The following is a 10,020-nucleotide window of genomic DNA, read 5'->3' on the forward strand; positions in this document are numbered from 1 at the left end:
AACCAATCAATGTGTTTCTCTCATCGATGTTTCTATCTTTCCCTCTTCCACTCTCTCAAAATCAATGGAAAATATCCACAGGTGAGGATTAAAAAACGGGGGACTGACCTTTGGGATACCTCTAGGTCAGTGATTCTCGACCTTGGCTGCACATGAGAATCACCTGGGAATCTTTTTAAAATCCTGATTTCTGGGCCTCATCCTCCGGAAATTCTGTTTCTTTGTTACTAATGTTGTGGCCCCACCCCATAACAAAGAAACAATTTCTGGAGGATGGGGTCCAGAAATCAGGATTTTAAAAAGATTCCCAGGTGATTCTAATGTGCAGCCAAGGTCGAGACCCACTGCTTTAGGTTCAAATTCCAACTCTTATTTAACCTCAATGCCTTGGGACACGTGTTAACACCTGACTTGATTGCCTTCGGCCTCGGGGTCGCTGCGTGGACTAAACAACCTGCCAGGCACTGGACGAACATTCGTTCCCTCAAGCTGCTGCCGTGGAGCGGGAATCTGAAGCTGTGTCCTCAGTGCTTCCTGAGTGCAGCCGGACCTCCGCCCCTAGAGACGGCCACTCGGTCATCACCTGACCGTCTAGACATGCGTGTGGGTATCCCAGCAGCCTCTGCAGCTCCTCGGTCCTCGCCACTGTCTCGGGATGCCGGCGCCACGGCAGCCAGCAGCGCAGCCTCTGAGCAGCTCACAGAAAGGCTGCCTGTCGTCTGATGCTCTGCTCGGTGTGACTGTGTCCACAGGTGGCTCCAACAAGCCTGGGGAAGAGCAAGCATCCACGGAGCCATCCACGGAACCACGGGACGCGAGGCTTCCAGGCAGCCACGAGGTGAGAGGGGCCTCCTTGTTCTAATCATGCCATTGCCAACCGGTCACGCTCACCCTCAGGTGGTACCTGCTGAGTGATGAGTCACTTAATTCAGCCTGAAACTCATGACACGGATTCTAGTTTCCAGCTGTTTGTAACCAGTTGCACGATGCTTGGCTATGTTGCTTCCTCATCTCTATGCTTGCAAAGTGGCAGATTAGGTTGAAAATTGATCTCTAAGTCCCTTTGAATTATCAGCCACCTCTAAACTTCCCCCCGAGCCTTCCATTCCTTTGTCTGTGCTGCTGGGAGGGTGACCTTCACCACGGAACCTCTACATCAGCGGTTCTCAACCTGTGGGTCACGACCCCTTTGGCGGTCAAATGACCCTTTCACAGGGGTCGCCTAAGACCATCCTGCATATCAGATATTTACATGACGATTCATAACTGTGGCAACATGACAGTTATGAAGTAGCAACGAAAATAATTTTATGGTTGGGTCACAACATGAGGAACTGTATTTAAAGGGCCTGAAGATTGAGAACCACTGCTCTACATGAACAGAGAGCTCTCCAGTTTAAAACCAGCGTTTTCTTCAAAGCAGGGCTAGAGAAAGCAGCGTGAGAAGCAACAGGACATCAGGACGTTAGTGGGGTTTGTGATTGAAGTGTCAGGAATGTCCCTACTGGATTTTCTGATCCTGTTCCAGGGCTGGTGAGACCTGCCCACTGGTGTCTGGACGGACCCCAGTGCAGTGAGGAGGCCAGGGCACAGAAGGGATAGAAAACAGGAAAAGCTTCGGTGGGTGGGACAGTGGGGACCTGCACAGGATGAGAAGGGCCTGATCACAGGAGGGAAGCAGAGGGGACCATCGTGGGTTGCTTATAGGCCTATTACGTTTACTATGAGTAAGGGCAGTTATTCTAGGGTTCGTCTCTCAAAAGGGGCCTTGACTCAAAGTAGTGGATTCTGCCATGGCTCCTGGTGGCTTCTTGGGGCTAAAAAACAAAATGGCCACTACCAAGCAGATGGGGAAGTTTTAAAGATGATTAAAGTATGTGCTCCTTTCGTGTTAATTTGAAATTTTCAAATATTGGTTTAGAATATGCTGCTTGCAATTACTCCCACCTCCCCTGCAAAGGAGCTGCGATCCGTGCGAGGATGAGAGGCAGGTGCTGGCTCGGGGCTGGGGGATGGGGGGATGAGGGGGCTTTGCCGGGTGACAGGCCTGAAGGAGACATAGAAGCCAGCAGCGCCTCTGGGTCCGCACTGGGTCCCTGAGCTCAGCCTGGGAGCAGCCACTGGGAGAGCCTGCCTTCTCCCGGAGTGGGTGAATTTCTAGGTCCCACAAGGAAAAGGCTGCACAACAGAAAATACATATTTATTATAAAATAATGTTTGCTTCATGATGGAATAGAAAAATAACACTATGAGCTACTAAAAAAGGGCTGGCGCTCAGGTTCCGCAGGATGGAGGCTGTGTCCCTTGGAGCTCCGTGCTGGTGCGGGACAGGCGGGGTACAGCACACGGGACGGAGCGGCTCAGGCCCTTCGGAAGCCAAGGAGCCCACATGGTCCACACGAGATGCTCTGGCCACGATGGTCATCGAGGAGGACTTGCGGCCATCAGGAGCCGGTCCTGAGGATGGCTGGGACGGGGACAGCGTGCCCTCCCTGTGCTGGCGTGTAGACGCGTCTCTCAGGCTGATGGTCCCGTTTAGATGGTGCCCAGTGGCCCCGCTTGGTTTGTTGCCCAAATGTCTGCGCTGAGGAAAAGCTGCGACTCTCCCTCGGACCACGTGACCCGCCATCTCTCGCTGGTGTGGCTGGAGTCCCAGAAGCGTGAGCGTCTCAGCCGCTGAGGGCTGCGGCTGGGATGTTTGGACTTCAAATCCTGTCCACACTGATGACAGAGAGAAAGACACACAAATGTTACAAGACCAGTGAGCAAGAGCAGGGGCCTGAACTGCTCCAGATGCCAAGCCTCCTGGCCCCAAAGAACCAGGAATCGTCTTGTATCTTTTCCCTAAGGGGTAACGTCTACCCTCCATGGGAAAGGCAGCCCCCTTAAAAGTCTACCAGGCCCCTCCAGCTCCAGAAACCAGTGAATCCCTCCCTAGGGAGGCAGGGGAGCCCGGCCCTCGGGGGGACTGTCCCTCACGAACCTGGAGAAGGCGGCCAGCGTGAGCGCCTCCAGCAGCAGCTCAGAGCCACAGAAGAGGAGCAAGATGCCGTTCATGATGGCTTCCAGGCGGAGCACGTAGGTCTGCAGCAGCAGGTAATACGAGGCCATCAGGGCAGATGGGAAGGTCAAGGCCACACTAATGGCGAGGGGCATCTTCCGTTGGCAGAGGTTTCCCTTCGAACCTGTCAGACACAGCCAGGGTCACCTCCAAGCCGCTTCCCCTCGCTCGGAGGAAAGGTGGGTGGGCCCGGTGGGCTGGCAAGGCAGAGGAAGCGATCCTGCGTGGGGACGTGCAGCCTTATAAAGCGGTAAAAGCAGAGGCGTGGAGGAGTTTGGAACTGGAGTCATTCACCCCAAAGGGCCTGCTTCCAGTCTGGCTCCCGTTCACGGGGCGCTGGATCTTTATTGGAGGGAAATTTCTTTTAATTATAAAAATAACATATAATCATTGAAAACTTTTCAACTAATATACAGAAAATAATTTTGGAAAATATAGAAAGACGCATGCTCGCTCCCTGGAGAGAGCTATTATTAGATGGACACTGTTTCCGATTTCTGTATGGTCTGTGCTCGCATGTTATTATGACAAAAACCATCATTCTCTAATATTGTTTTGCAACTTACTGTTCCCCATTTAATATAAGCTAGACTTCTCTCCACACATACTACCTTATTCTTTTTTTAATGGTTCTAATGGTTTCATTGAACTAATTCTGTGATTTATTGAGTTGATCCTGTGTTGCTAGATGTTTAGGTTGTCTCTAGCTTTGATGTCACACAATCTGTGGCAACAAACATTCTGACAGATCGTCTGCGTATCTGCGGAAGTGTTTTGTTTTTTCAACCAGTTTTAGAGGTGAAACTGTTAGGTCTGAGAATACAGATTTTACAAAGTAAAACTATTAGCAAGAAGGATACACTAATTTATATTCCCGGAGAGTCTGAGGACGTAGGTACCCGTGAGAGTGTGGGACTACAGGCCCCGCTCCGCATGCCTGTCCTCACACTGGGTGTGGGAACCTGTCTCACCTGATGGGTGAAAATGCTCTCGTTTCAACTTCTGTTTACTAGTGAGTGTGGCATTTTGCCATGTTTGCTGGTCTCTGTGATTGCCCTTGTGAACTGCCTATTGGTTTCCTTTTCCAATTCCTAAACTTCGGTTGCCTTTGCCCTGGTAGGTGCGGCCCAGTTGGTCAGAGCGTCGTCCCACACACCGAAAGGTGGCAGGTTCAGTTCTGGTCGGGGCGCGTGCCGGAGGCAACCAGACGCTTTCTCTCTCTCTCTCTCCCTTCCTCTCTCTAAAACCAATTTTAAAAATCAGGTTGTGTTTCCTTAGTGATTGATGTGTGCCTGAACCTTTACCCTTGGTTATATGTATTGCAAGCATTTTTTTTTCTCTTTTGAGTTATAACACGTTTTCAAAGATGAGATATTCTAACTGGTAAGAGATTTGCTCTGTATTTCTGGGGATATAAAGCTTGTCCTAAGGAAAGTCTTGTTCAGCGAAGCGGAGGGAAACTGAGTGCTGATCTGTACAGGCACACACTGTCCTGGACATGGCGTTACAGCCCAATCTGTTCTCCAGGCACCGGCAAGAGGAACCAGGCACTTTATGGTAGTTAGGCAACTGGGAGGGAATTCTCTAACATCTCCTGCGACTGCCCCCGTCTAGCCCTACAGAGCAACAGACAGGCAAGTCTTGACCCAAAACATAAAGCAGTTTGAAACTTCAGAAAGGGAGGAATGCGATATGCCGCCAGATCTGATCTCTTACTGTGAGCCAGGCTGTGTGCTTTTTCTTGTTAATCAAGTTACAGATACCAGCTCATCCCATAAGGAATAGGAACGCTCCCTGGACAGCACTCACCAAAAAACAGCCGAATCACTTCAATTCCGAGGGAGAGGATCAGCATCGCCACATCCAGCACCAGATTGGCTGTTGGATATGGTAGCAGGAGACCTGCCAATACAAAGGCCGGAGTTTGCCAACAATACGCCAGCCCCCACAGGAACTCCCACGCTTGGGATTAAAGAGGACAAGAGTCTTATCAGCTTTCCATGAGCTGGTCAGGGAGATGTGGGCAGGATTTGTTAACCTGATGCAGGATCAGTTAACTCATAGGGCAAAGTGTCTGTTAGGGCAAGCTTCTTATGATGGAGTTTTTGTTGTTGTTTTTTTAAATATATTTTTTATTGATTTCAGAGAGGAAGGGAGAGGGAGAGATGGAAACATCAATGATGAGAATCATGGATCGGCTGCCTCCTGCACGCCCCCTACTGGGGATTGAGCCTGCAACCTGGGCATGTGCCCTTGACCGGAATCGAACCCAGGAATCTACAGTTTGCAGGCCAATGCTCTATCCACTGAGCCAAACCGGCTAGGGCTTATGACGGAGTTTTACTCCCAACTCCAAAAGCCTATGGGACTCCACTCTCCAACATGATCAGATGGACATGGTACACCGGCAGCTGAGTCGTTCTGAGAGTCACCCAGGGGCTTCAACTGAAAGTGGAGGTCACAGAGGTGGGGGTCGGAATGGAGGTGCCCACATTCCCCAAACTCAAGAAATTATTTTTTCAAAATATTCTATTGATTGATTGAGAGATATCAATTTGTTGTTCCACTTATTTATGCATTCATTGGTTGATACTTTTATGTGCCCTTGACCAGGGACGGAACTGGCAACGCTGGGGTATGGGGACGATGCTCTAACCAACTGACCTACCTGGCCAGGGCCCCAAACTCAAGAAATTCTGGCTGACAGGCTCCCTAGGAAAGGCTCTCCAGGAAGCCATGCCCTCCCTTGCTGGGAGGAGGAGCAGAAAAGGGGCTGAAGTGGGGAAGGGATTTGGGGACAAGGGCAGTCAGGCCCCATGCCTTACCTTTATACAAAAATATGAAGAGTTCCAGCAGGAAATAGGTGGCATAATACCAGCCGTTCAGAAAGAAGAGGATTTCCAGGGGGGTGGAGGACAGCCGTTCACCTGCAGCGATGGGCAGAGGAGAGGGTGAGCGGAGGGCGGCTGACCTCTTAGACTGCTGTGTGTCCAACTTGGGGAAAACACCAGGTCGCGGCCAGTGGGAAGGGCCGCTTGGGACCCTCTGGCGGCTGGCAATTGGGGGGTGGGGTGTCGGCATAGGACGCGGAGGGGACTCCCTTCAATCCCTTCTTTCCTCGGAGTCAGTCAAACTCGACTCGGCTTCGGGGGTGGAAGTCACGTCCCCTCGGAGGTCTAACCCGGTCACTCTCTGGGTGGGGAGAGTGGGCGCAGGGTCCAGCACTGGCTTCTTCGGGGTCACTCAGCACGCTTATCCGTCACAGCCTAGGACTGGGCGGCATCTGAGAGACCCTCCCCCGAGACCTTCAGCATTCAGGACGGGGGGCGGCGAAGCCCGCTTCGGACAGGGAGGGGCCCCTAACGCCGAGAATGGAGGGAGGCAAGGGACAGGGGGCTGAGGGGACCGGAGCCACTCACACACCTCCGGAGCTCACCTCGCGCCGCCATCCTCGGTCCCCATGGAAACTGCATACGCGGCCGCCGCCGCCGCTCCGGAGCAGCGAGGCGCTACCGGAAGTAGGGACTGAGCGGCCCCCACTTCCGGCCCCTCTGCCCGCCAGCGCGCTCTATGGTCAGCGGGCCCGGAGGTCTCTGTGCCTGTGGCGTGTGTGCGGGGAGTAGCGCGGCCCGAAGGCGGCCTTCGCTGGGGACTTGGGCTCACCGAGACTTGGGGAACCGCGGTCGTCACGGAGCGGTCGGCTGGACCCGGGCAGGGCAGCTCTCGGGTCCTCCCCCCCCCGCCCCCCCCCCAGTTACAAGGCATTGGCTGAAGTGTTCAGTTGTGCCCGTCGGTGTGGCTCAGTGGTTGAGCGTGAACCTGTGACCCAGGAGGTCACGGTTGGATTCCTGGTCTGGGCACATGCTCGGGTGGCGGGCTCGATCCCCAGCAGGGGGCCTGCAGGAGGCAGCAGGTCCATGATTCTCTGTCATCGATGTTTCTATCTCTCCCTCTCCCTTCCTCTTCAGCGGTTCTCAACCTGTGGGTCGCGACCCCTTTGGGGGTCGAACGACCCTTTCACAGGGGTCGCCTAAGACCATCGGAAAACACATATATAATTACATATTGTTTTTGTGATTAATCACTATGCTTTAATTATGTTCAATTTGTAACAATGAAATTGGGGGTCACCACAACATGAGGAACTATTAAAGGGTCGCGGCATTAGGAAGGTTGAGAACCACTGTGACTTAGATCAATAAAAAAATATATATTTTGCTCTAGCTGGTGTGGCTCAGTGGATAGAGTGTCGGCCTGCGGACTGAAGGGACCCCCGTTCAATTCCTTGTCAGGGCACATGCCCGGGTTGCAGTCTGGATCCCCAGTGTGGGGCGTGCAGAAGGCAGCTGATCACTGATTCTTATCATTGATGCTTCTATCTCTCTGTCCCTCTCCCCTCCTCTCTGAAATCAATAAAAATATATTTAAAATATATATATATTTGAAGTGGTCAGTTGTGGCCATGTGACCACAGGACCCTCGCCCCACGATTCCCTTTTCTAACATCCGTCTGAAAACGAGGAGCGGTGTGCCTGACGGCGCTCTGCAAGCGCGGGGTGCGGTTAGGGGTCAGTTGTCTAGCGGGCAGCCTGGGCGGGGGGGCGGGGTGGTGTGCGTGGAATGTACCAGGTGATTAGAAGGCACCGACCTGGACCAGAACCGGAGGCTCCTTTCAAGGAGCACAAATCGGAGCACGTGATCAGCACGTGACCCATAGGGAGCTCGCGGGGGGCGGGGGGGGGGTCGCTGAGAGGACAGAGGACTCGCGGGAGTGGTGAGAAGTTCCCAAGAGGCGCCTGCAAACGGGGTTTTGAAGCCTCAGCAGGTGAGCAGTCCAGGTGCTCCTGCCCCGGGGAGCAGGAAGGAAAGGGTGTCGAGGGGCTCCAGCTGCCTTGGCTGTCAGCGTGGTTGTCAGCGTGGTGGGTCCGGTAGGGGAGGAAGCCGATGGCGCTCAAACCAGGTCATCTGGGTCGCCAGACTAAGGACAGCGCTGTGACCAGCTGGCCGCCGTGGAGGTGGGCGTCACTGTTACGTCCCAGGAAGGGACGGGGCAGAGCGATCCCCGCACCTGGAGAGCTGTGGGCAGGTGTCTCACTTGGGGAGAGGGTGAGAATGCCCCTGTGGGACTGTCCTGTCTTGAAAGGTGGAATATTAACCTCGAGGGAAGCTCGAAGGTGTGTGGGACGGTGCCCACGGAAGCTGGGCAGGCGAAACCAGACTCTGTTGTCTATATTTTGCCTCTTGGCTCTACATTGACCTTCAGCTCCCGCGCTGCGATGCTGGCCTGGCCTCGGCACCTCCCCCCTGTCCGCGAGGGCACCGCTCCCCTGTCCGAGAGGGCACCGCTCCCCTGTCCGCGAGGGCACCGCTCCCCTGTCCGAGAGGGCACCGCTCCCCTGTCCGCGAGGGCACCGCTCCCCTGTCCGAGAGGGCACCTCCCCCCTGTCCGCGAGGGCACCGCTCCCCTGTCCGAGAGGGCACCGCTCCCCTGTCCGCGAGGGCACTGGCGGGACTGGGGGAGGGAAGGGCTTGTCTTCCCCTCCGGGAGCCCTGGTTGCTTCTGGCTCGCGCACCAAGATCTACCAGCCTCGCATGTGCCTGGGCCTTCGGCCACCAGGTGGCGCTCTGCTCCAGCTGCACCTGGAGCAGGTTCTCCCAACCGGCTGAGGCGGGCCGCGTCCTCCTGTCCAGGATGCTGCCTAGGCCAGGCCTTGCACGCGGGCAATGCAGCTCCCTACCTCTGTGCACCTGGCCCTCAGCCTTGTTTACTGATGCCCTGGACCGTTTTCCCAAAGCCCTCCTGGCGTGGGCTCTGTACCCACAGCAGTGCCCAGCTCACTCCCTCAGCTCATCCACTTCCGCTCTTCTCCCCAGAGGGTCGGTTCCCATTACCTGCCACGCCCCGTGTGGGCATCACACACTCCAGGCCTCCTGCACACAGAGCTGCCACTCCTGGCGCCCCTGCCCACCAGCCGTGGCTCACCTGTGCCAGGAGGGTTGTTCACAGGCCTCTGGTTTGCAGTTAATTTGTTGTTAATTTTATCACCTCTGTATGTGGTGTGTGGTTTTTCTCTTGCCACTTTCAAGATTTGCTCTTCATCTTTAGCTTTCAATAATTTGACTGTGATGTGTGTAGGTGTGGCCTTGTTTTTTATTTTATTTTTATGTCTATTTTGTTGATTTCAGAGAGAAACATCAATGATAAGAGAAAATCATTGATCAGCTGCCTCCTGCACGCCCCCTACTGGGGATCGAGCCCACAACCCCCACATGTGCCCTTGACAGGAATTGAACCTGGGACCCTTCATTCCACAGGTGGAGGCTCTATCCACTGAGCCAAACCGGCTAGGGCAGTGGTTGGCAAACTGCAGCTCGGCAAACTGCAGCTCGTGAGCCACATGCGGCTCTTTGGCCCCTTGAGTGTGGCTCTTCCACAAAATACCGACTTCTGCTCATGGGCCACGAAGTTTCAATCGCACTGTATGTGCGCGCCCGCACGTGGTATTTTGTGGAAGAGCCACACTCAAGGGGCCAAAGAGCCGCAGGTGGCTCGCGAGCGCAGTTTGCCGACCGCTGGTCTAGGCCAAGGTCCCCCACCAACACGTCTGCCCCTCGGGGCTCTCTCAGCTGCAGGCAGTGCCCCCAGGAGCAGAGAAGGCAGGACACGGGGAAATAGCGGTACCCTGCCCGCCCTCGGTGCTGCCCTCAGAGCCACAGGCTGAGCCGGGCCCGCCCGGCGCTCACCAACAGCTCCGGGAAGTTGCAGGTGAAGCGCAGCAGGTGGGAGGTGGTGTAGGCCGCCCGGCTCTGCTCCTGCTCCTTCTCCGACATCGTGAGCCACGGCAGGATGATCTGGAGGAAGGACAGGCCTCAGCACCTTCCCCGGCCCCTCCCGCCTCGGCCTGAGCCCGCATCCCTGACGACAGAAGGCCAAAGAGACACACAGATGGGCCTGGCCA

General features: G+C 54.8%; 1 protein-coding gene across 3 annotated transcripts; it reads right to left on the reverse strand.

Annotated features, from left to right (window-relative positions):
* Nucleotides 1-2,184: 2,184 nt before the first annotated feature.
* On the reverse strand, nt 2,185-6,573 carry TMEM216 (transmembrane protein 216). Of its 3 annotated transcripts, none has more exons than XM_006107236.3 (5): nt 6,485-6,573; nt 5,887-5,988; nt 4,871-4,963; nt 2,984-3,185; nt 2,185-2,721 (listed from the first exon to the last, which is right to left on the reverse strand). In XM_006107236.3, exons 3-5 carry the CDS (start codon nt 4,914-4,916, stop codon nt 2,706-2,708), a joined length of 264 nt encoding a protein of 87 aa, XP_006107298.1. In that variant the 5' UTR covers nt 4,917-4,963; nt 5,887-5,988; nt 6,485-6,573; the 3' UTR covers nt 2,185-2,705. The 3 variants fall into 3 exon arrangements, with proteins under 3 accessions (XP_006107298.1, XP_006107297.1, XP_023603733.1); XM_006107235.3 differs by having other exon boundaries at nt 6,498-6,562; XM_023747965.1 differs by having other exon boundaries at nt 6,481-6,543.
* Nucleotides 6,574-10,020: the final 3,447 nt, after the last annotated feature.

The sequence above is a fragment of the Myotis lucifugus genome, unplaced genomic scaffold, assembly GCF_000147115.1.
Source record: "Myotis lucifugus unplaced genomic scaffold, Myoluc2.0 scaffold_1074, whole genome shotgun sequence".
In the NCBI taxonomy this organism is placed as follows: Eukaryota; Metazoa; Chordata; class Mammalia; order Chiroptera; family Vespertilionidae; genus Myotis; species Myotis lucifugus.